This window comes from Oncorhynchus gorbuscha, linkage group LG17 (genome assembly GCF_021184085.1).
Source record: "Oncorhynchus gorbuscha isolate QuinsamMale2020 ecotype Even-year linkage group LG17, OgorEven_v1.0, whole genome shotgun sequence".
NCBI classification, from domain to species: domain Eukaryota; kingdom Metazoa; phylum Chordata; class Actinopteri; order Salmoniformes; family Salmonidae; genus Oncorhynchus; species Oncorhynchus gorbuscha.
Window position 1 is genome coordinate 55719657 of NC_060189.1, and position 26499 is coordinate 55746155.

Sequence of the window (26499 nt, forward strand, 5' to 3'; positions counted from 1 at the left end):
TAGTGGATTTGGTTATTTCAGCCACACCTGTTGTGGCCTGTGGGACCGCCGAGTGCTAAAGCGTGTAGTGGGTAACAATCATCAGTCCTCGGTTGCAACACTCACTACCGAGTTCCAAACTGCCTCTAGAAGCTATGTCAGCACAATAACTGTTTGTTGGGAGCTTCATGAAATGGGTTTCCATGGCTGAGCAGCCGCACACAAGCCAAAGATCACCATGCGCAATGGAAAGCATCGGCTGGAGTGGCGTAAAGCTCGCCGCCATTGGACTCTGGAGAAGTGGAAACGCGTTCTCTGGAGTGATGAATCATGCTTAACCATCTGTCAGTCCAACAGGCTAATCTGGATTCCCTGGATGCCAGGAGAATGCTACCTGCCCCAATGCACAGTGCCAACTGTAACGTGGAGTAGGAATAATGGTCTTTCCCAAGGTTCGGGCTAGGCCCCTTAGTTCCAGTGAAGGGAAATCTTAACGCTACAGCATTCAATGACATTCTTGACTATTCTGTGCTTCCAACTTTGTGGCAACAGTTTGGAGAAGGCCCTTTGTTTCAGCATGAAAATGCCCCTGTGTACAAAGTGAGGTCCATACATTAATGGTTCGTCGAGATCGGTGTGGAAGACCTTAAATGGTGGCCTGCACAGAGCCCTGACCTCAACCTAATCGAACAGCTTTGGTATGAATTGGAACACCGACTGTGAGCCAGGCCTAATCGCCCAACATCAGTGCACGACCTCACTAATGCTCTTGTTGCTGAATTTAAGCAAGTCCCCACAGCAATGTTTCAACATCTAGTGGAAAGCCTTCCCAAAAGAGTAGAGGCTGTTATAGCAGCAAGGGTGGGACCATGGTTTTGGAATGAGATGTTCGATGAGCAGGTGTACCTCAAGTTTTGAGGGAGCGTGTAATTGGCATGCAGATTGCAGGAATGTCCACCAAAGTTGTTGCTAGATAACTGAATGTTAATTTCTCTATCATAAGCCATCTCAAGTCATTTTAGAGAATTTGGCAGTATGTCCAACCGGCCTCACAACCGCAGACCACGTATATGGTGTTGTGTGGGCAAGCGGTGTGCAGATGTCATTGTGAACAGAGCGCCCCATGGTGGCAGTGTGATTATGGAATGTGCAGGCATAAGCTACAATTAACACAAGTGTATTTTTATCTATGGAAATGTGAATGCACAGATACCGTGACAAGATCCTGAGGCCCATTGTCGTGCCATTCATCTGCCACCATCACCTCATGTTTCATCATGATAATGCACGGCCCCATATCTCAAGGACCTGTACACAATTCCTGGAAGCTGAAAACGTCCCAGTTCTTCCATGGCCTGCATGCTCACCCACTGAGCATGTTTTGGATGCTCTGGATAGACATGTACGACAGTATCCAGCAACTTGGCAAATCCATTGAAGAGGAGTGGGACAACATTCCACAGGCCACAATCAACAGCCTAATCAACTCTATGTGAAGGAGATATGTTGCACTTTGAGGCAAATGGTTGTTACGCCAGATACTGACTCCACACCCCCCTTTTTTAAAAGTATCTGTGACCAATAGAGGCATATCTGTATTTCCAGTCATGTAAAATCAATAGATGAGAGCCTAATGAATTTATTTCAATCAACTAATATCCTCATATGAATTACAACTCAGTAACATCTTTGAAATTGTTGCACTTATATTTTTCAGTATACTTGTAGCTCATTAAACCATTGGATGTGTCAAAATATACATTGGCTAGCCTATATATTGGATTGCTAACCATAGGCCTGGGGCCATGAAACACTACTGTTTAACAGACTGCTTATCAAAATGAACCACTACAAGAGTAACTCATTAATTTCCCTCATCTCCAATAGTAGCGTTGTGTGTGTGTGTTAATTTCCCCATCCCCCATTGTAGCTAATTTCCCAGGAAAGTAAATAAGGCAATGGTGATTAAATCTGATTGATAAATGCATTAGAGTCAATATACATAAATTACATAGCATCTGCAGGACAGCAAGTATAGTTGAAGGCACTTTTACTTTTGGGCGGACGATTATCAGTTGCACACATGTATTGAATTTAAAGCAAAAAAAAGAACATAACTTCCATCGATCATTGACAACAATATGGATTTAAGATATTTAAATGTAGTTACTCATACTATGAAAAATAAAATGGACCTCTTACAAGGGCCTGTACATTTGACTTTGGGGAACAGTTAAAACGACAAAGCATCAGAGGGAAGTCAAAAGATGAACACCCATATAGTTAAAGAAAAACACTGGATTTAAAACGCACTTGATAAAACTAAAAGCAGCTAAGGGCAGTTTGACCAACTATTGAGATACAGTAGTGCCCTAAATAAAAAGGTAGAAACATTCTCCATTGCCATTAACTGAAGTTGAACAGTATTTTTCAGTTATTGTCTACTTTGTAAATGCAGGGGTGTATTCATTACGCCAATTGGGCATGACAGCATGCAATCGCTCAGTCCTTGTATTCAGTGTACTTCTTAGACGAGCCATGCACCTTGCTGGCAGGGTACTTCAGCCTATTTAGGGCCATTTTGCAGAGCACTGCTTGGGGTAAATCGATATGACATTTCTCGGCCAGCTCAACTAGGTAGATGAGGACGTCGCTGAGTTCATGAGCCAGGTGCTCGCGCTCGGAGTCGGTCCAACCGGGAAGTCCTTCGGTCACCTCGCCACGCCACTGGAACAGCTCAGATACCTCGCCCACTTCTCCGACCATAGCTAGCAGGAGGTTGCGGGGTTGGTGGAACTGGTTCCAGTCTCGCTCGTCAGTAAATTCCGCTTGCATCCGTCGTATGTCTTCGATGGTAGGTTCGGCAGTGAAAGAGAACGTATCAGTTGGGGTTCTTTTCTTAGATCCATTTTGCTTGGCAGCGTGGATGTCTGCCTCGCCGTTTTCACAAACTATTTTTGACTTGCTAGGAGTGCCATTGGTGTGTTTCGCTTCAGATGGGACCACCGTCCCTCCGTTCAGTCCATGCACTCCATCGTCGTTCATTGCCATTGCCAATTTTACACCAAACTATTGCACGGATCAACACTTACTTCGCTGTAAACAACCAACCTTGACAACAATATGGGGAAACTCCCGCCACAAAAATACTGCTCTTGTAGCCGGAAAATGTAACATAAATAGCCGGAAATTCGAAATATGGGTTGCACTAAATGTGTTGCATTGTGGGGTATTGAGTTTTCTTAAAAGCACATGCCCTCGGATTTTGTGTGAAACTAAGTTTACTATGACTACAACTACCATAATACTCTAAATAGAAAGGCTAAACATGGCAGGCTCCTCTGTAGGAATGACTACACTGCTATGTAATATGAATAAACAAGTTGCAATATTTTATCCAACGATTACTTACCAAAGGCACAGTTGGTGTGTGATAAGGAGAATATGTATGTCTGTCTCCCGATGCCAGAGTCAAGCCCAAACAAAACCGAAAAGGTAGGTCCACGGAGTGAATGCTAACGTTAGCTAGCTCGCACTAATGTGCACTGTTTGTGTATCGTGTGCGCGCCTGTGCTAGTTAATGAGGACGACAGTCGAACATCATTCATAACCACATTCCCTTCCGTATTTAGACGTTGCAAACATTGCTGTTAGTTCAAAAACCTCCATGCGGGTTATTTATAGCTAGTCGTCTGCATGATAGCTTCCTTTTATAAATATGTAAATATTGTCCTTCTTACCCCTCTCTGCCTTCAGAGCATCCTCACAGGTTGTCTTGACAGGGATTCTGAATGACTTTGATTAGGTATGATGATGTCACTAAAGTTTTTCTGATATGCCGCATTCAAAACAACTGGGAACTCATGACGTCAGTGATATTTGGTCGGAAAGTCGGAGCTCTAGAAAGAGGCCCGAGTTTTTATTTTTTTAAATTGAACCTTTATTTAACCAGGTAGGCTAGTTGAGAACAAGTTCTCAATTACAACTGCGACCTGGCCAAGATAAAGCAAAGCAGTGTGACACAAACAACAACACAGAGTTACACATGGAATAAACAAACATACAGTCAATAATACAAAATAAAAAGTCTATATACAATGTGTGCAAATGAGGTAGGACAAGGGAGGTAAGGTAATAAATAGGCTATAGTGGCGAAATAATTACAATTTAGCAATTAAACACTGAAGTGATCGATGTGCAGAAGATGAGTGCAAGTAGAGATACTGTGGTGCAAAGGAGCAAAATAAACAGTATGGGGATGAAATAGTTGGATGCCCATCCAACCCATTTACAGATGAGCTATGTACAGGTGCAGTGAACTGTGAGCTGCTCTGACAGCTGGTGAGGGAGATATGAGTCTCCAGCTTCTGTGATTTTTGCAGTTCGTTCCAGTCATTGGCAGAAGAGAACTGGAAGGACAGGCGGCCAAACGAGGAATTGGCTTTGAGGGTGACCAGTGAAGTATTTCAGAGTTGGATGACTGTTCATATCGATTTTCTACCCAATCGGAGCTCGTTTTTCCCCAGTTCCCAGTTGTTTTGAACGCACTGGAGTCTGAGATTTCCGAGTTCCCTGTTTTGAACGCGGCAAAAAGTCTACCAACAGAACTGTCTAAAATGCTGCACTGTAATTAATGACCCACATCTAAACTCCTATAACAGACAACCCTGGCAGTTAGCTGTTCATAAGTCCAGTCTATTAGTCAGTTCAGAAAATGAAATTGTGGAGTTGATATGGTGGCCTCCCATTTCTAAGTGTTAATTTCTCTGACTGTGTGCTTCTAGTGCTCCCCAGGAGCTGGTAGGTGTGGTGGGTCTGGAGATCCATGCTCAGATCCACTCCAACACCAAGCTGTTTTCTGGCTCCCAGGTCGGGTTCCAGGCTCCACCTAACTCCCTGGTGTCCTTCTTTGATGCCTCCTTACCTGGAACTCTACCTGTAAGTTATCGTGCATCTGATGATAAACATGCCTCATGTCAATAAAGGCTGTTGGTCTATTCGTTGCGTAATAATACAGTTGTTGTCCATCATAACATAATCTGGTCTATGTAACCTAGCTTACAATATGTCGGTGTACATAGTCATTTGACCAAGTAGGCCTGCGTTCCTTTCCTCTTCCTCCTCAGGTGCTGAACAGACGATGTGTGGCGGCTGCAGTGATGACAGGTTTGGCCCTTAACTGTACAATCAACAGGAAGTCTCTCTTTGACAGGAAGCACTACTTCTACGCTGACCTTCCTGTAAGTCAACCCGGACCCCATCTATCCTTCAATCACAAGCAATCGTCAATCACATTTATTTCTAAAGCCCTTTTTAGGCTACATCAGCAGTTTTTACAAAGTTATTGAATACAGTAACCCGGCCTAAATCACAGGAGACAACTTACTCCCCCATTAATACAGTGGGGCAAATAAGTATTTAGTCAGGCACCAATTGTGCAAGTTCCCCACTTAAAAAGATGAGAGAGGCCTGTAATTTTCATCATAGGTACACTTCAACTATGACAGACAAAATGAGAAAAAGAAATCCAGAAAATCACATTGTAGGATTTTTAATGAATTTATTTGCAAATTATGGTGGAAAATAAGTATTTGGTCAATAACAAAAGTTTATCTCAATACTTTTTTATATACCCTTTGTTGGCAATGACAGAGGTCAAACGTTTTCACAAGGTTTTCACACACTGTTGCTAGTATTTTGGCGCATTCCTCCATGTAGATCTCCTCTAGAGCAGTGATGTTTTGGGGCTGTTGCTGGGCAACATGGACTTTCAACTCCCTCCAAAGATTTTCTATGAGATCTGGAGACTGGCTAGGCCACTCCAGGACCTTGAAATTCTTCTTACGAAGCCACTCCTTCATTGCCTGGGGGGTGTGTTTGGGATCATTTTCATGCTGAAAGACCCAGCCACGTTTCATCTTCAATGCCCTTGCTGATGGAAGGAGGTTTTCACTCAAAATCTCACGATACATGGCCCCATTCATTCTTTCCTTTACACAGATCAGTCGTCCTGGTCCCTTTGCAGAAAAACAGCTCCAAAGCATGATGTTTCCGCTCCCATGCTTCACAGCAGGTATGGTGTTCTTTGGATGCAACTCTTTGCAAGCTCTTTGCAAGCATTCAAAGCATTCTTTGTCCTCCAAACCGGACGAGTTGAGTTTTTACCAAAAATTTATATTTTGGTTTCATCTGACCATATGATATTCTCCCAATCTTCTTCTGGATCATCCAAATGCTCTCTAGCAAACTTCAGACGGGCCTGGACATGTACTGGCTTAAGCAGGGGGACACGTCTGGCACTGCAGGATTTGAGTCCCTGGCGGCGTAGTGTGTTACTGATGGTAGGCTTTGTTACTTTGGTCCCAGCTCTCTGCAGGTCATTCACTAGGTCCCCCGTGTGGTTCTGGGATTTTTGCTCACCGCTCTTGTGATCATTTTGACCCCACGGGGTGAGATCTTGCGTGGAGCCCCAGATCGAGGGAGATTATCAGTGGTCTTGTATGTCTTCCATTTCCTAATAATTGCTCCCACAGTTGATTTCTTCAAACCAAGCTGCTTACCTATTGCAGATTCAGTCTTCCCAGCCTGGTGCAGGTCTACAATTTTGTTTCTGGTGTCCTTTGACAGCTCTTTGGTCTTGGCCATAGTGGAGTTTGGAGTGTGACGGTTTGAGGTTGTGGACAGGTGTCTTTTATACTGATAACAAGTTCAAACAGGTGCCATTAATACAGGTAACGAGTGGAGGACAGAGGAGCCTCTTAAAGAAGAAGTTACAGGTCTGTGAGAGCCAGAAATCTAGCTTGTTTGTAGGTGACCAAATACTTATTTTCTACCATAATTTGCAAATAAATTCATAAAAAAATCCTACAATGTGATTTTCAGGATTTTTTTCCCTCATTTTGTCTGTCATAGTTGAAGTGTACCTATGATGAAAATTACAGGCCTCTCATCTTTTTAAGTGGGAGAACTTGCACAATTGGTGGCTGACTAAATACTTTTTTGCCCCATCGTAAGTAGCTCTCGGGTAAAGCATCCATCTCTCCCCAAAGTAACGTTCCCATTTTACTTCCTCCCTGTCCCTGAGCTAGGCTATCATTTAATAGTGACGATTCTTGCTAAACCGACAGAAAAGGTTATTGCCACCAATATCTAGCCAAATGACAGCTTCTGTTTCCTGCAATCTGTTAGCTGTTAGAAGTCAAGTCGTGGCCAAGTGATATTCACCCTCACCTTGCTGCCAGGCGCTCCTGGGTCATTTTATTGCCGTTATGACTGACATTTTATGACCTTGACATCAAGACCTGTCATTGGAGGAGTCGAAGAGATTCAATAACAATTGCCCAACAAAGCCTCCCAAAACGTTTCATTTCACTTTGGAGAGACGGGCAGCCCTGGCTGAATGTGACCTATGTAGAAAGAAATGACCCTGACATTACTCTTGACGAGCTGATGATGAGAAATTGTGGACTGAGAAAAGGATGAATTTGAATCATTTAAGTGCCTTAGCGGTATTATACCATAATGGGACTTTCCACTCAAGAAAATGACAAGACAGCTAGGAGATTTGTCTGTTACAGTGCAATCCATACCATTCCTGTATTCGATGAGTGAAGAGTTTTAAAAAGCTTCCCTAACTTTGTCCTAAGGTCAAGGTCATGTCTAATGAGCCAATAGAGTAGCTCGTGAGGTTTATTTTGTGTGGTCAGGGAATGGATTGTGGATCGTCGGGTTGTCAGTGCAGTTGTCTTAATGTTATGGTATGTCAATATCCTGTCAATTAAGAAATGAACTAGAAGTCATTCTAGTTCTTTTGAATGGAAGCCTATGGTCAACACAAGACCTGCCAAGCCTAGATTGTTAGAAGATTGATTTTGTCTTTCGAACCCAGCAGTCAGATTCATTGGTAATACTGTTATCGTGAGGCTACAGCTGCATAATCCCTCCCCACAGCAGAGGTAGATTATTGATTTCAAAAGCTCCGACATGTATCCCAGGGGTGAAATCCCAGCAGGAAGCCGAAGGATTATTCCCAAATCCCACCCCATCTTGTTTCCCCCGTTGTAGATTTCCGGTCCGCTTACTGAGTGTTGCATCACCTCTCTCTTTGGGTTATGTTAAAACATGCGCTGCTGAAACGATAGTGCCAGTTAAGATTTAAATGTTCACTGTGCCCACAAGTGGTACCAATGCTTATAAATATGTTTTTAGCTTACCCTGTAGACAACACTTGTGTTTTACCAGGCCCGGGAAATAGACAGGGAACAGGGATGGAGAGTAAAAAGGCCTGTATTGCATAGTGAATCATGCTCATGTGTTAAATTCAGTTGGGAGGGATGTTCATGTAGACAGAGAAAATAATAGCCATGATGAGTGAAGCATTAAGCAGCACCTTCTCTATTATCAATTATTTTACTAGCAGCCTATTGAAGTAGAGAGAACGAGGACATTAACAAAAACATGCATTTATTAAGAACACATATATGGAGTTGTGCATTATTGATGTGTTCCATGATTTAATTTCACACAACGAACGCACTGCTGCTCAATACATGATTTATGATGCGCTTGCCTGACCAGCAGCAGGAATGAATTGAAGTGGCAGGCAGGTGTTCTGTTATAACAGCTCGCCTCTTCTTAATAACATGCACCAGCAGCTTCACACTAAGCTACTAGCGGATATGCATAATTCTACTTTTCTGGGGTGTTTTCTGTGCAGACGTTATCCCTGACGACTATTTAATGACTCAAATGGATCTGTTTGTGGGGGCGTGGATGTACAATAGGTAGGGCTAGTTGAATCAAGGGTTGTAGAAGGGAATAGTTTGGTGCATCGAATCATGAATCCGTTGAAGGCAGCTTAGGTTCAGTGAACTGAATCTGAAAACGACAAATAGGAGTCTATTTGGAGAGAGAGCTCTCAGGTTGGGATTTACTTTCCTGAACCGACTGAGTGCTTTAATACCAGACTGCTCATTAGGCTTTGGGGCTGGGGTGTGACTAGAAGGACCCAGAGGCTTCCAGTAGCAGTTTTATACCACCACTGGTCTGCATCCAACTTCAGCTGCCCTTCATTATACAAAGCACCAACACGTCTTCACTGATTATGCCGGAATTGCAAATGATCCACCATTTTGGTGGGTGCTAAGCTAACTAACGTAGCCTGTGTGTGAACAGCAATGCATACAGTATGCTAACTAGGAGACACTTGCGCTAATGAATAACATTTGCATTGACACTGACAGAGCTCTATGAGAGAATTGATTATTCTAGAAAGGGAGAAATCAGTATCTTTTAATGCTATAATCCTGTATTTATATTACACCGCTGAGACAAAATGGAATGTCTCCCGTGGTCCATTATGCAGGCAGTTAACCCACTGTTCCTAGGCCGTCATTGAAAATTAGAATTTGTTCTTAACTGACTTGCATAGTAAAATAAAGGTAAAATAAAAAAAATGCTTGTGTTTGTTGCCAGTGATTGATTTGTTGATCAGGTACAGTACAACACACAGATGGTTATGGCGAATTCACTTTTTTTCTCTCCTTTTTCTTTGCTCATATTTATTCCTTCCCTTTCTTCTTCTTCGTCGGCATGCCAATAAGTATGATGAATGTTTAGTCTTTTCTAGCGGCGGTTGCCGTGGCAACGGGACATAGTGCTAAGGTACTCACTTGTGGAATAGCGGCAGCCAGCACAGTGGCTCTTCAGAATAAGAGAACAGATAAAATATTCATTCAGTTCGCTTTTGTGACTTTGAACCCCTCTCAACGAAACAACAATAATATTCCAACCGCATAATAATGAGTTGGAGTAACCAGTTTTAGGGACGTATTATCCCTCCCCTAAGTAACTAACTAATGGCTGGATCTTAGCTCATGTTTAATGCATGGATTGCTATTTTGTTCTTAACACTCTTGACTCCTTGAAATATTTAAAGTTATTTCCAAGTTAATTGTAATGGTAAATCGTTGATTATGCAGGCCAAGTTTATTTCGGTATTAACCCCATGTTTTCCTATCGTGTCTATAATATAAATGACTTAATTGTATTATATAGTGGCTGTAATTAAATACCTAAGCCTGGTCCCAGATCTGTTTGCGAGGAGTCCTCTATAGGTAATACCTATAATCGTTGTCATGCCAAATGTCAAGTTTATACAGCATATGAGACTAGGCTATTACATATCTGATAAATGAGACCCATTTAGACTGCTGAAGCAAGCACACAAAATTGACCTTTTCTAGTTTCATATGTTTCCTCCATCCAGGCGGGCTACCAGATCACCCAACAGAGGCTGCCCATCGCGGTGGACGGCACCCTGACCTACAGTCACCTGGGGGGCCGTAAGAGGAACGCGGTGGTCACCAAGAGTGTCAGGATCAAACAGATCCAGTTAGAGCAGGACAGTGGCAAGAGCCTCCACGATGACTACAGGAACCAGACCCTTATAGACCTCAACAGAGCAGGTAGATGGAGTTTAGCTTCCCATCGGTGTACCTCAACAGAGCAGGTAGATGGAGTTTAGCTTCCCATCGGTGTACCTCAACAGAGCAGGTAGATGGAGTTTAGCTTCCCATCGGTGTACCTCAACAGAGCAGGTAGACAGAGTTTAGCTTCCCATCGGTGTACCTCAACAGAGCAGGTAGGTGGGGTTTAGCTTCCCATCGGTGTACCTCAACAGAGCAGGTAGATGGAGTTTAGCTTCCCATCGGTGTACCTCAACAGAGCAGGTAGGTGGAGTTTAGCTTCCCATCGGTGTACCTCAACAGAGCAGGGAGATGGAGTTTAGCTTCCCATCGGTGTACCTCAACAGAGCAGGTAGATGGAGTTTAGCTTCCCATCGGTGTACCTCAACAGAGCAGGTAGGTGGAGTTTAGCTTCCCATCGGTGTACCTCAACAGAGTAGGTAGATGGAGTTTAGCTTCCCATTGGTGTACCTCAACAGAGCAGGTACCATAGAGTTCAAACACTCATAGACTCCAAGAGGAGTGTACCACAGAGCTCCAACTAGTATATACAGATCTAGATAGAACAGGGACTGGCTAGCCAAATCCTATGTAGGCAAATGGGGAGTGTATGTAACATCTCTCTCTCTCTCCAGGTGTGGGTCTGATGGAGCTGGTGATGGAGCCAGACATGAGCTGTGGAGAGGAGGCAGCAGCAGCCGTCAGAGAGATGCAGCTCATACTGCAGGCTCTAGGGACCTGCCAGGGAAACATGGCTGGTGGGAAGGCCTGCATTTTACACACACACACACTAACTGACACACCAGGGAACCATGGCTGGTGGGGAGGCCTGCATTTTACACACACACACTAACTGACACACCAGGGAACCATGGCTGGTGGGGAGGCCTGCATTTTACACACACACACTAACTGACACACCAGGGAACCATGGCTGGTGGGGAGGCCTGCATTTTACACACACACACACTAACTGACACACCAGGGAACCATGGCTGGTGGGGAGGCCTGCAAAAATTATTAGAACATTAGGTAAAATAGGTTAATAATTTTATATATATTATATTATATTATTAACCTATCATCATAAATATGATATTTTAATTACAATAAAACTAACAGTTTCTTTGGCAACATCCAGCGAGCCTCTATATTGACAGCTGTCTCATACCTTCTCTCTTGCTATAGAGGGACAGCTGCCTCATACCTTCTCTCTTGCTATAGAGGGTCAGCTGTCTCATTACTTCTCTCTTGCTATAGAGGGACAGCTGCCTCATACCATCTCTTGCTATAGAGGACCAGCTGTCTCATTACTTCTCTCTTGCTATAGAGGGCCAGCTGTCTCATTTACTTCTCTCTTGCTATAGAGGGCCAGCTGTCTCATTACTTCCCTCTTGCTATAGAGGGCCAGCTGTCTCATTACTTCTCTCTTGCTATAGAGGGCCAGCTGTCTCACTACTTCTCTCTTGCTATAGAGGGCCAGCTGTCTCATTACTTCCCTCTTGCTATAGAGGGCCAGCTGTCTCATTACTTCTCTCTTGCTATAGAGGGCCAGCTGTCTCACTACTGCTCTCTTGCTATAGAGGGCCAGCTGTCTCATTACTTCTCTCTTGCTATAGAGGGCCAGCTGTCTCATTACTTCTCTCTTGCTATAGAGGGCCAGCTGTCTCATACCTTCTATTTTCCTATAGAGGGCAGTGGGTTAACTGCCTTGTTCAAGGGCAGAACGACAGATTGGTACCTTGTCAGCTCAGGGATTTGAACTTGCAACCATTCGGTTACTAGCCCAACGCTCTAACCACTAGGCTACCTAGCCGTCTCTCTTCCTGTAGAGAGCCAGCTGTCTCATACCTTCTCTCTTCCTATAGAGAGCCAGCTGTCTCATACCTTCTCTCTTCCTATAGAGGGCCAGCTGAGAGTGGATGCCAACGTGTCCGTCCACAGACCTGGGGATCCTTGGGGCATCAGGACTGAGGTTAAGAACATCAACAGTGCCCGCAACCTGGCCAGGGCCATAGGTGAGTGCTGCCGAGGGCTTTTCACAATACTGAGCCAAACCAGAGGCGAAGCGAGAAGCTCCACTCGCGTCAATCTGTCCACGCGAGAATGTGGCGATAACTACACCAAGTAGGGATTGTTTTTGTATGGAGGTCTATGAGAGAGTGTCGGATCTGGTAAGAAAAAACATGTGATAGCTAAATTTCTAAGTGAGGCTTGTTTGACCTAATAGAAGTTGCATAATGTTTAGGTTGTTACGAATGTACTGATATACACTACATGACCAAAAGCATGTGGACACCTGCTCGTCGAACATCTCATTCCAAAATCATGGGCATTAATATGGAGTTGGTGCCCCTTTTTGCTGCTATAAAAGCCTCTACTCTTCTGGGAAAGCTTTCCACTAGATGTTGAAACATTGCTGCAGGGACTTGCTTCCATTCAGCCATAACAGCATTTGTGAGGTCGGCACTGATGTTGGGCGATTAGGCCTGGCTCACAGTCGGCGTTCCAATTCATACCAAAGGTGTTCGATGAGGTTGAGGTCAGGGCTCTGTGCAGGCCATTCAAGTTCTTCCACACCGATCTCGACGAACTATTTCTGTATGGACCTCGCTTTGTGCACGGGGGCATTGTCATGCTGAAACAGGAAAGGGCCTTCCCCAAACTGTTGCCACAAAGTGGAAGCACAGAATCGTCTAGAACTAGAATTTTTAAGATTTCCCTTCACTGGAACCGAGGGGCCTAGCCCGAACCATGAAAAAGAGCCCCAGACCATTATTCCTCTTCCAAGAAACTTGACAGTTGGCATTATGCATTGGGGCAGGTTGCGTTTTCCTGGCATCCGCCAAACCCAGGTTCGTCTGTCCAGAGAATACGTTTCCACTTTTTTACACCACTCCAGCCGTGGGTTTCCACGTTCGTGCGGCTGCTCAGAAACCCATTTCATGAAGTTCCTGACGAACAGTTATTGTGCTGATGTTGCTTCCAGAGGCAGATTGGAACCTGGTAGTGAGTGTTGCAACCGAGGACAGACGATTTATACGCGCTACAGCACTCGCCGGTCCCATTCTGTGAGCTTCTGTGGCCTACCACTTTGCGGCTGAGCCGTTGTTGCTCCTAGACATTTCCACTTCACAATAACAGCACTTACAGTTGACCGGGGCAAGTCTCGCAGGGCAGAATATTGACAAACTGACTTGTTGGAAAGATGGCATCCTATGACAGTGCCACGTTGAAAGTCACTGAGCTTTATTGAGTATTGTTCACACGTGAATCTGCCTGCCTTTACGCCTTTGCGACAACAACACCCATTGTTAGGGCAGAGACAAGACCATCTCGTCATTATATAGACTATATTATAGAGAGTCTCTGGCCAAACTGAGCCGAGCCAAACCAAGCTGTACTGAGCTGGCCTGGTTGAAGCCTTCACCATAGTTGCTGGAACCGTGCTGAAAAGGACCATGTGAATAGACAATATCTGAGCCAGAACAGGTTGGTTCAGGTTGGCACAATAGTGTGTGAAGGGTATATCCTCATTGTCATTGGTGGGGGTTAGTGGAGATACTGAAGTGAAGCGGTCACGACCCAGTGGGTCTGGAATGAGCTAGTTGGATGAACACTCAGGGAAATATAGAAACACACACACGCATAGAAAGAGAGAAAAAGAGTGAACAGCATGGAATCCTTTTCATGGGCTGTCATCTTTCCGAAACAGTCGTCTGATGGAGGGCTGTGTAATTATGCGTGCACTGCAAGTCAAACTGGGAGTCAAAGATTAGAGACACCATGAGGCACAAACACACACACACAACCGGCCTTATCTGAGTTCCTCCGAGTAAATGTTCACTCAGACAAGTCACTGAAGTAACTGCCAAAACTTCCTCGTGTCTCAACTTCATACGTCTTTCCGTGATTTGTTCTTTCTGAGGTGTCTTATCCCTGAAGGCAGTCGTCTCTCTCTCTGTTGACAGGAACTGAAGATGGAAAGGCTTCTAAAGAGACGTTTAGTGTAGAGGGATCGTTAACATTGACTAGAAAGCACGAGGCCTTTCCTACCCACACAAACTCAGGAAGATATTGAATACAACTTTATTGACCATTTGTTTCGGTGAACAACTGAGCAGACAGTTTGCATGCCTAACTTAGGCTAAATTAGCCTTCTACAGAACAATAGATTTCCCATCAACACTAATTCCACTTCTACAGAGTTTCCCATCTTTCTTTTCTCTCCAACTTACTGGAGACGGTGGAGAGTCATAGGGGCCATTGAAATTCTTCACCAGGAGCAGCAGGCCATTAACAGTTTGTGTGATACGAAGTGACTTGGCCGCTTTCATTATTTATCCCAAGAGTAGACTTCCATTTTAGCTTAGTGCAGAGAAGTGATAAAGAGTTTTTAAAAGTCAAAACTCCAGATAGTCGTTTGTCACAGAGAACTACTGTAGCAACAGTTAGGAGACTTCAGGCAGGGCCATGTGTCATGGCAGATGTTGGGAGGATCTAACACTGTGCCAGTTGGCTGGATGCTTGCTTTGCTTCTGATCAGGCCTTGTGTGTGTGTGTGTATTTTCATCAACAGACTATGAGATCCAGAGACAGATGTTTGTCCTGGAGAGCGGCGGCACGGTGCAGAACGAGACACGGTCGTTTGATGGCAAGACTGGGTAAGAGGCTTCTAGAACCAACCCTCGAACCAAGTCAAGCCGACAAGTCCCATTATGTTACAGTGAGAGTGTTTCTGATAACATGTCAAAAATGTCTATTGACTAAGAATATGATGTTTCACGGGATATGGTACAATGTACACAGGATGCGTCTCTTCAGAGTTTAAATAATTATTTGGGTCAGATATTCACCCCCCCCATAATTAAACACTGTATTCCCATCTCCTGTGTTGATATTTGATCTCAAGTCATTCTCTCTTCTGGGGTTGATTTGAAGACGTTTTAGTAACTAAGGATGATGAATGAGGCCACTTGGAGCCAGTCAGTGTCTGGTGTTGTGGACCAGTGTGCTAGCGATGGTTGTCAAGCCCATAAAATGAGCTGCTCTTCACACAGCTGGGGCCTGCCTCTAATGCGCAAGTTAGCGTTTTTCATCATGAATCTTGTACTGGAGGCAGCTCTGCAGAGCAGTTAATAGCTGGCACAGCCACAAATCTAAGGGGAAATCGCTCAGTTCTGCCTCCAGGACAAGACTCGTGACAATAAACGTCAACCTGCCTATAACACCATCGTGTGTGTGCGTGCGCTGGGCCTGATGAAGTGTGTTTGACAGCAAAGGCCCACAGCTCTGTCATGGTCCAGAAATAGACAGAATGACTGGGGGCCCCTCACCTCACACCTGTGGCCCTAGCCCATAGTTACAGCCTCTTCAACATGAACAATCTGCCGTAGTAACTGAGCGAAACACTATCGTTATACAGTACCTCAAAGCCATAACATGTGTCCCTCTGTTTTACAGTCACACCATTCCAATGAGAGACAAGGAGGGCCTTCAGGACTACAGGTGAGTACAACTCATATTCACTTCAGTATGTTCTAGCAGCACAGCCTCCAGCATGGTGTGTGGTATGATATGATCACCGCTGTAGGGCCTGCATGGAGAGAAGAAGGGGAGTGAGACAGGATGGAGAGGAGAGAGGTCATCGTGTCAAGGGGCCCAGTAGATGAACATACCGATAAACATGCGCCACCCCGTGGCCCTAACGCATCAGTTAGCAAGAATTGTGACGAAGAGTAAGCGTGCGTCGCAGTCACACGAGTGTATGTGTGTGTTTTGTGTGTAGAGGAGACAGCGCTCTGTCTGACCGTGTGACACTGTGTCGTCTAAGAGGCCTGCAGAGATACAGCCAGCACTCCTCTTATCTTTCTCTACTGCTGATAACAGCTCCCTCTCGATCTTCTCTTATCTCACTCCTCCCTCTCTTTCTCCTCCCTCTCTCCTCTGTTGTCTTTAACCATGCTCGCTCTGGGTGCTCTCTCTGTCACACATGCACTCCCAACTCTCCCACCTCTTCTCTCTCCCCTCGCTCTCTCCTCTCTCCTACCTCTCCTCTCCTCTCTCTCTCACCTCTCCTCTCTCTCTCACCTCTCCTCTCTCTCTCACCTCTCCTCTCTCTCACCTCTCCTCTCTCTCCCACCTCTCCTCTCTCCCACCTTTTCTCTCTCCCCTCGCTCTCACCTCTCCTCTCTCCCACCTTTTCTCTCTCTCCTCTCTCCCACCTTTTCTCTCTCCTCTCTCTCTCACCTCTCCTCTCTCCCACCTCTCCTCTCTCGCTCTCTCCTCTCTCTCTCTCTCACCTCTCCTCTCTCGCTCTCTCCCCTCTCTCTCTCTCACCTCTCCTCTCTCTCCCACCTCTCCTCTCTCCCACCTTTTCTCTCTCCCCTCGCTCTCATCTCTCCTCTCTCCCACCTTTTCTCTCTCCCCCCACTCTCACCTCTTCTCTCTCTTCCAACTTTTCTCTCTCCCCCCACTCTCACCTCTTCTCTCTCTTCCACCTTTTCTCTCTCCCACCTCTCCTCTCTCTCCTCTCTCCCACCTTTCTCTCCCCTCACTCTCTCACCTCTCCTCTCCCACCTCTCCTCTCCCTTCTCTCCTCTCTCTTCGCTGTCCTCTCTGTCTCTCACCTCTCCTATCTCTTCTCTCTCCCACCTCTCTTCTCTCTCCCACCTTTCTCTTTCCCCTCGCTCTCTTTTCTTCTCTCTCCATCTTTCTCACCCCCCCCTCCAGGTTCATGCCGGAGCCCAACCTGCCTCCTCTGATGGTGTACGAGGCGTGCTCTACAGCCCCCCCTGGTGTTGCCCCCAGCCAGGTGGTGGTTCTGGAGGAGGTGAGGGAGAGGCTGCCGGAGCTGCCCAGCGTCAGAAGGCAGAGGCTGGTGGAGACCTACGGCATCCTCCCCGAACACAGCTTCACCCTGGTGGTGAGTGACTACCACAGTATGTAGACGTGTCTGTTAACGTCCAACTGAGCAAGTTAATTATAATTGATGGTAGGGTAGGTAGGTTTCTCACTCCATCTCTCTGGCTTTCATCTGGTCTTTCTGTCTGTCTCTCTCCCTCCCACTTTCTGGCACTCGTTTTTGCTCCCCCTCTCTTCCCCTCTCCATTGTACTCTCTCCCCCACTGTCTCTCAATTGAATAACTACCCAAAATAACCTATTCTTGCACAGCCAGTTACCCTGTCTGCACTTCTGCCTCTGCCCTGCAAAGCACAGTACAATTGTTGTATATACAGTATTATTGAGTGTGTTTCATTGGGTCTCCTGTTGTAGAATGAGGACGGGCTGATGGACTACTTTGAGGCCGTCGTCAGGGATACTAAGGCTGGGCCGAGAAAGGTGATTGGCTGGGTGATGAATGAGCTGCAGGGCCTCCTCCATCAACAGAACCTGAGTGTCAGCCAGAGGTGAGACACTCAGTCTTCCTCATCCTCTTCCTCTGTGTCCTCCTCTAGCCTCAGTCATTCTCTTTCTCCTCTCCACCTCATCCCTATCATTCTTCCTCTACATCCTTCATCTTGTTTCGCCCTCTTCTCCCTGCCCTCCTCCCGAACTCCTATCGTGTGTCCCTCCTCCCCTTCCTCCTCCTCTGTTCTCCTCTTTTCAGTCTTGCGTTGACTTCGAACCCCATGTTGAAGATCCTATCTCAGGATCCAACATCTTGGCTAGACGGAGGCCTGAAATCATTTCCATACTGGAAGCATCATTTATGTGCTTTTTCCCTGCGATGTTTCCTATCCGTCTTCATGTTGATTCCTTCCGTTATTACTATGGCAGACAGTGAATGTGAATAGAGAATATATCTGGGTAATAAGCTGAGTGTTTTGAGTTGTTTTTCTATATGACTGTTTTTATCCTACACTCCAGACTGTTCTAAGACTGATCAAAAAGAGTAAAGTATGATGTGTTTTGTTTTATGTCTTTGTCTGAGAACTCGTGGATGTTTGTGTGCCTTTTTGTCGTTTTGAAGAAAGTGAGAGTGGATGTTGACTCTGTGTTGATTCACGTGTTTGTTGTTTGTTTAGCCATATTTCCGTTCATAACTCACGTCAGTGTGTATGTGACTGTGTGTCTCTGGCTCAGTGTGTGTCTGACTCGGGGATTGGTGACAGCAGTGATGATCATGTGCCCTGTAGGTGGCAATGGGCTGTCACAGAGAGAGATGGGGCCAAATAGCCTCTCATTATAAGCACAGTGACTCCGGGGTAGATAGACACCATCACACTGTCACACAGGACAGGATAGACTGGGTCTAATGACATCTCATGTGACTTCTCTCTCTTCCTTCTCTCTCTCTTTTCCTTCTCTCTCTCATATGTCTCTCTCTCTTTTCCTTCTCTCTCTCATATGTCTCTCTCTCTTCCTTCTCTCTCTCATATGTGTCTCTCTCTCATATATGTCTCTCTCTCTTCCTTCTTCTCTCTCTCATCTGTCTCGCTCTCTCACATATGTGTCTCATGTCTCTCTCTCTCTTGCTCCCTCTCTCAGTCCGATCTCTCCTCAAGCTCTAGCCCAGATACTGAATCTCCAGGAGAATGGACATATCTCTTCTTCTATCGCCAAGCAGGTGAGAGATAACAAAATGGCATAACATCCAAAACATTTAATGCAAAGTCCATATGTGTTACTACACTGAGTGTACAAAATATTATTAACACTTTCCATGACACAGACTGACCAGGTAAATCCAGGTGAAAGCTTTGGTCCCTTATTGATGTCACTTGTTAAATCCACTTCAATCAGTATAAATGAAGGGGAGGAGACAGGTTAAAGATTTTTAAGCCTTCAGAGGGTGAATGGGCAAGACAATAGATTTAAGTGCCTTTGAACGGGGTATGGTAGGTGACAGGCGCACTGGTTTGAATGTGTCAAGAAGTGCAAAGCTGCTGGGTTTTACACATGGGAAACGGTTGAGTGTGAATCAAGAATGGTCCACCACCCAAAAGACATCCAGCCAACTTGACACGACTGTGGGAAGCATTGGAGTTAACATGGGCCAGCATCCCGGTGGAACGCTTTCAACACCTTGTAGTGTCCATGCCCTGATGAATTGTAGCTGTTCTGGGGGAAAAGGGGGGTGCAACTCAATATTAGGAAGGTGTCCTTAATGTTTTGTACCCTCAGCGTATATTATATACTTTTTAATTGGGGTTTAACCTGAGTGTTTCATTGCTCCATACAGGTGTTCCAGGAGCTGTGGAAGACCCCAGGTAAAACGGCCCAGCAGATCGTCAAGGAGCAGGACCTGGGGATGGTCAACGACAGCACAGAGATCCACAGGATTTGCCAGAAGGTGGTGGACTCACACCCAGACCAGGTGAGGCCTCCCTGGAAAAGAGCTGCCACAATGAGTGCAGGTAGTTTGCCCCTGGTGATGTGTTGGGCAGACCACACCACCCTCTGAAGAGCCCTGCGGTTAGGGGCGGTGCAGTTGCCGTACCAGGTGGTGATTCAGCCCAACAGGATGCTCTCAATGGTGCATTTGTAAAGGTTTGTGAGGGTCTTAGGGGCCAAGCCACATGTCTTTAGCCTCCTGAGGTTGAAGAGGTGCTGTTGCACCTTCTTCGCCACACTGTCTGTGTGGGTGGACCATTTCAGATTATCAGTGATGTGTACGCAGAGGTATTTGAAGCTTTTCACCTTCTCCACTAAATTCGTGTCTCCAGAAGTCCATGATCAGCTCCTTCTTTTTGTTGCCATTAGGAGAGAGATAGAGAGGTTATTTTTCTGGCACCACTCTTCCAGGGCCCTCACCTCTGGCTGTCTAGTCATTGTTGGTAATCAAGCCTACTACTGTTGTGTCGTCTGCAAACTTGATGATTGAGTTGGAGGTATGCGTGGCCACACAGTCATGGGTGAACAGGGAGTACAGGAGGGGGCTGAGCACGCACCCTTGTGGGGCCCCTGTGTTGAGGATCAGCGAAGTGGAGGTGTTTCCTACCTTCACCACCTGGGGGGCGGCCCGTCAGGAAGTCCAGGACCCAGTTGCACAGGGCGGGGTTCAGACCCAGGTCCCTGAGCTTAATGATGAGCTTGGAGTGTATAGGCTCAACTTTTTGCTAGTAGCCAGTCTTGATAGAATTCTGTTGATGATCAATAAATTAAATGCAAACATAAGTATTTGTGCTGCTACTGTTCCCCCTACAGGTCCAAGCTATTCGCAGTGGGAACAAAAAGGTTCTGAACAAGCTCATGGGTCTGGTCCAGAAGGAGACTAAAGGCAGGGCTGACCCAGTCCTGGTACGGGCCATCCTGGAGCAGAAGACATCCTGAGGACTAACTAACACTGTCTTTGGCCACCTTGACTGCCTCAACTTTTATATGCTTGGTGGAATATCAAACTGGTCCAAGAGGCAGCAAGCATGACATCTTTATGGCGTCATTATAGTTATGGCGTCATCATAGTTATGTCCTCTGGTCAAGAGGATTATTGTTGCTAAATCAACTGTCTCTCATGTTGTCTTCTGGCACCATACCCGCCTTTAAGTTGTATTATTACTTTATTTGTGTACATAAATATATTCTAATTCTCTTTGGAGTGTGCACATCCCTTCCTGAACACACACTTCATCTGAAACTGTCAAGGGAATGGCGTACACATCCTCCATGATAATCACACTTTAAGCAGAGCCATTCTGGAATCCCTTAGCAGTTTGGAACACTCTGAACCCACCAATGGCAGAACATAGCTAATAAAGGTATGGCCCATTACCAGGCAGTTTGGGAGTCGTCCCAGAAGTCATCTTTCTGCTTTTATCACCGTCCTCTGGCAGCACTGAAATGAATCAGGAGAGCAACAGAGGACTGAAGTACTATATGCAATGTATCTCCTGATACTCCCTCTAAAATGGATCGGATTAGAAATGATTTAGAGGTCAGTGTTCAGTCAAAGGAGAGGAAGTAGTCATGAGTAGTGAGCACCCCCTTGTGGCTGTCAAGTGACGGAGAGACATATTGGCCTTTTCTCTATCCTTTAGCTCTCTAGAGTTAGGCATCTCGCTTGAATATTGGGTTTTGTCAAATCACGCGGTAATTCAATACTGGTTGGCTGTGTGCATGCGACTTCAGTTTGGTAACGTAGGTAGTTGCCTCCCATTCATCCCCTTTGTTTCTATTGAATGCCGTATGCAGTGACCTATATAAAAGAGGTATTGTACATAACTCAATTGGACTTCTTGATTTTTAAAAAAAAGAGGGTTTGTGGCTGGCTGCTGTTTCAGTGGCTGTGAAGACCTATTTTTGAACAGAAGCTGGGTCACTGGATGAATGGCTGTCAGAAGCCCTGTTTATACCTGCTGTTAACATTCGTCCTGATCTTGTCCTTGTACACGTCGATCTGATCACAATGCGTTTCTTTAATCGTCCAAAAAATGTGGCCACAATCAGAATTGGACGAGATCAGGACAAAGGCTGCATGTTAGAACCAGGTATGAACAGGGATAGAGGGGGGATTGTTTCCTAAACGAGGCCAGTGGAGTCCACTGAACAAACCATTGAAAACACAACCACTTCTGGGCGAAAGAAGAGGAAGGAAAAATGTGTTTTCCATTTCACTTTGCCGAGGTGAAGCTAAAATATACATTTGGGTAGAGAAGCTGTCAAGTCAAAACACATGACATTTATCTGTTCTTCAATAAAAAAAATATATAAAGACTACACTAATAGATGTCTTTATTAAAATAATCATTTCTTGGAACCTCTGACTTTAATGACAGAAGAATACACTGGAGTAACCTGACAAGGTCATCGCTGGCATCTAAAATGGATGCTAATAGTTGTAGAAAGGGAGAAACTAGACTACTTCTCTTTGGAATTAAACCTCTACGCAACTGAAGAGAACTGTGCCTCTAAATTTGGTTAAAATAAAATGTGCTCCACACAACATTCTACTACAAGAGAATATGGAGTACATCACCAAATTTAGCAATGGCAATAAATTATGCATTCCATAACTGTCCATCGGTCCAATTTGTGGACTAGTTCGAGCAGACAGTGGTATATTTTTGACTTTGCAGCTGCATCCACGTTCATTAGGATGCACCATAGGAAAGAGTTTTGCAACAGAAAACAAAGAGCATTTCTAAATGGATAAGCTCACCTTTATGCCTACTGAACATGACCATGCTTAGCCCAGAGTACACACTGTAAACAACAGGAGGAAATTCATTCAAAATTCAGGCACCAATTTTTAGATAGGGAAGAACTAACATACCGATTTAATAGGGACAGACATTGTAACAAAATGTCTCCTTGGTTGAAATCAAAACCTTAAATTAAAAAAGTCCATTAAAATCAAGGCTATTTATTTGTTGCTAATGGTAGACCATGTCTTAGTCTGGAATTCAAACTTCAAATGGAGCATATCAGCTTGGATTTCGTCTTCCTGTGAGAGTTGGCCAACACTCAATGCTAAAATGAATGTGCCAAATCATCAATGAACAAACCAACAGTGATGTATTCCAATTTTCCCAACTTGACTCATAAAAACATACAAGAAACATGCATTCCCTATACAGCAACGAGAAAAGAGAACAACTCAAGTGAAAAAAATATGGCAATAGAACCTCTCTCTACAAAACAGTTCCATTATTGTGACATTAAGTACATTCTGTATTAAATACCCACCCCATCAGGAAACAAAACGTAATAAAGTACTCTTATACCTCAAATATCAATAATGATTTGCATAGTGTGCTGCTTCTTTGATTCTTTTTCCCAATTATATACAAAAAGTACTAAAATAAGGCTAAGACATTGAGGGCTTCCCAAACGGCACCCATTACCCCATATAGTGCACTACTCTTGATTTATATGGTCAAAAGTAGTGCACTACATAGGAAATAAGGTGCTGTTTTTGATGCGAACATTGAGTGCATCACCCTGATATGGAAAGCTCCTTTTAGAGAGATATCATTATAAATAACGTGCATTCAGTGGACAGGACCTGGTGCACCATGGGAAAATGGAGCTTGCCGCAGCATTGAGAATTGACGTCAGAAGAACCCAGTGTCCTGAAGTACACCCCTAAATTTAAAAAAAAACTTCTAGATTGAATATCTAATGTGCATTGAAAACCTAACATAACTGAAATATGTCTATTTGAACAAAGAAAGTCTTTGATTTAAGGTATTTAGCGACACACAAACTTGTTTTGTACAGTGAGCCTGATAGTCTAACTTACTAGGCCTCTCCTTCAGTCAAGAGTTTTGAACAACAACGACCACCAAATACATAACATTAGAAAATGCCATGGTCTACGCCAACTTTATAAAGTAAGTATGAGATGGATGGGACTCCCACTAGCATCCCACATCTAACACCAACACGCTAACCAGTAGTTTAGAGGGGTGCTGCTAGGGTACTTGTTACAGGTACCCCATGTTAACAGCCAAGTTAGTGTTACTCATTGTGGATTTATTATTTTTCCACCATTTCTCTCTCTCTGCATTGTTGGAAGGGCCCATAAGTAAGCACTTCACTGCTAGTCTACACCTGTTGTTTACGAAGCATGTGACAAATAACATTTGATTAGTGATGAATACTCCGCAGGGAGAGATCCTGAAAATTAGGCTCCTGATTATTTCCAGTACAGCACGCAACCCCAGGGTGACAACATGGCACCACCAGAGATTTCGGTAAGGCCACGTATAAGTCCCCATTGTATGGTGGCCATCACTACAAGACAACTAGAGCTGGTCACTGGAGAGGCTGTTGCTACCAGGGAAGTACACTGACATTTATGAATGCAATATTGTAAGTCTAAAAGCCTAAAGGGATAGATTATGTGTCCTTTGTGTATCATTAACTTCCCATTGTTCCATTCAGCCTGTTCCATTCTATTCAGGCTTTGGTCGATTAGCCCCACGTTTCCATTTCAGCATTCTTATTGGTTGGTGCAGGGGTTCCACCAAAGGCTTGAAGTAGGTCAGTACTTTCCAGTCATTATAAATCACATGACCTGCTCCTTGGATGTGACATAGGCCTATGCATACAACTCTCTGAGGGCAGAACCATATACACGAGTCTGTCTGAGGGTATCAATGGTAAATGCATCAAATGGTTGAGAGATTCCTGTAAGTTATGTGTTACTGTATATCAGAGCCCGACGTTTTTATATATTGGTTTGGAAAAATATATTAGCCTCAAATATATATAACCAAATTTAAAAACTACCTCAGGGAGAGAGACAAAAGATGAGTGAATCAATCCAAGAGGTATAGTGTTCTTCATCAAGCAGTGTTGGAAAACATGAAAAATGTTTAAAAACTTTTAAAAGTGACCCGAGTGGACACAACAGGTTAGGGACAGACATTCACTCCTTCCCTGTGAGATAATGTTACCATAACATAATTAAAACATAATAAAATTTTATTATAACATAATTGCAATGTTATTATATCGTTACTCCTCCATAGGGACGTGCGATAGTATTGAGTGCTCCTGCGCAATGGCCGCCAGTTCTTTGAGGAACTCTGTGAAGAGGACGGTAGCGAAGACCTCGGTCCTGGCCAGGGAAATGGTCTTGGGCTGGGGAGGAGGAGAGCTCTTCATCATCCTTCCTGCCTCCAGGGGGGAACATTCTCGGCTGTCTCCGCTGTTTGTATCTGTGGAGGGTAAGTAAATAGAGATGAAAAATAAGACATTAGTAATAGTAGCATTCAACTGCAGTTGGACATTGTAGCAAGCTCATGTTAGTCCACTTGAAAGATGAAATTCTCTTTTATATCAGTCTCATTTTCTTTTTTAAATCTCATGCAATCTCATACCAATACATTCTTTGCTCAGAGAGAAGCTCGCAGATAAAATGGTGGGGAGAAACCATTGGGAATGCAGTATACTAGAGAAGTATGAGAAGAAGAACGTCAGAAGGTTGTTGTTTCTCCATTCCTGATATGCTTCATGACCAAGCTGAATATATTCTCCAAGTCCTCAAGGAGGAACCAAACACAACACAAACTAAGCACAGATACAGTTTGAATCTTTCAGTGGTGCTTCATTGCATTGCAGCGATAAGAAACAACGTTATTGCTTGGCTCATTACTGGTCTTATGATCTAGGATATTGCCTCAAATCCTCTGGAAGGTTTGCCTGTATCTATTCTAATCTTAATGACCTGGCTATTGGCTACAAAACAGACCTATATGACATTCTAATGATGCTCATAGGATAGCTGACAATAAAGCTCAGAATTCAACAACGTCTATTCAAACAAAACATTTATACGACCAGTAAGTAACAGTACACAGTTACATAGTGTTTATAACAACCATATATCCTGGCAGGGAAGCCCTTACGTTAGCTTCAGAACGTCTTTACTAACATGGAACCAGATATGTAGGACAGAGAATTATGGGTACTGTAGTCAATCAAGTCTCACCTTGACCCTTGAGTGAACTCTCCCTGGCAAGGAGGCAGTGCTGGGCGGAGGTGATCAGCTCTGGGAAGTCCTTCTTGGTCGAGGCCTGCTGCTCTATCTGGTTCTTAAGGGATGCTAGTACCTGATATGGAAACATATATATAGTAACATCAGTAGAACATCAGACAGGAAATACAATGCCTTCAGAAAGTAGTCACACTCCTAGACTTTTTCCAAATGTTGTTGTGTTACAAAGAGGGACTAAATATGGATTTAATTGCAATTTTTGTCAATGATCTACACCAAATACTCTAATGTCAAAGTGGAAGAAAAATTATAACATTTACGAAAAATAAAACACTAATACATCTTGATTAGATAAGTATTCACCCACTGAGACAATCCCCTTTGGCAGTGATTACAGTTGTGAGTCTTTCTGGGTAAGTCTCTAAGAACTTTGCACAGCTGAATTGTATTTGCCCATTATTATTAAAAATATTATTCAAGCTCTGTCAAGTTGGTTGTTGATCATTGCTAGAAAGCCATTTTCAAACCGATTTAAGTAAAAACGGTAACTCTGCCATTCAGGAACATTCAATGTCATCTTGGTAAGCACCGGCAGTATAAATTTGGCCTTGTGTTTTATGTTATTGTCCTGCTGAAAGGTGAATTAGTCTCCCAGTGTCTGTTGAAAA

At 44.3% G+C, this 26499-nt stretch overlaps 3 protein-coding genes across 4 annotated transcripts in view; 1 reads left to right on the forward strand and 2 right to left on the reverse strand.

Annotated features, from left to right (window-relative positions):
* Positions 1-1949: 1949 nt before the first annotated feature.
* Positions 1950-3156, reverse strand: LOC124001146 (dCTP pyrophosphatase 1-like). Its single transcript, XM_046307740.1, has one exon. It carries the CDS (start codon positions 3028-3030, stop codon positions 2482-2484), a length of 549 nt encoding a protein of 182 aa, XP_046163696.1. The 5' UTR covers positions 3031-3156; the 3' UTR covers positions 1950-2481.
* A 122-nt stretch (positions 3157-3278) lies between these two features.
* Positions 3279-20980, forward strand: LOC124001145 (glutamyl-tRNA(Gln) amidotransferase subunit B, mitochondrial-like). Its single transcript, XM_046307739.1, has 13 exons — positions 3279-3474; positions 4764-4917; positions 5106-5219; positions 10247-10445; positions 11081-11203; positions 12350-12463; positions 15025-15109; positions 15909-15953; positions 17178-17370; positions 17722-17855; positions 18937-19015; positions 19631-19765; positions 20596-20980. Exons 1-13 carry the CDS (start codon positions 3308-3310, stop codon positions 20719-20721), a joined length of 1668 nt encoding a protein of 555 aa, XP_046163695.1. The 5' UTR covers positions 3279-3307; the 3' UTR covers positions 20722-20980.
* Positions 20981-22102: 1122 nt separating this feature from the next.
* Positions 22103-26499, reverse strand: part of LOC124001144 (FHF complex subunit HOOK interacting protein 1A-like) — a 44659-nt gene continuing 40262 nt past the window's right edge. For both annotated transcript variants that reach the window (XM_046307738.1, XM_046307737.1), the window contains 2 exons: positions 25826-25946; positions 22103-25052 (listed from right to left, as the gene is read on the reverse strand). In XM_046307738.1, coding sequence (XP_046163694.1) covers positions 24850-25052; positions 25826-25946 — 324 coding nt within the window. In that variant the 3' untranslated portion in view covers positions 22103-24849. The remainder of the gene's footprint in view (positions 25053-25825; positions 25947-26499) is intronic.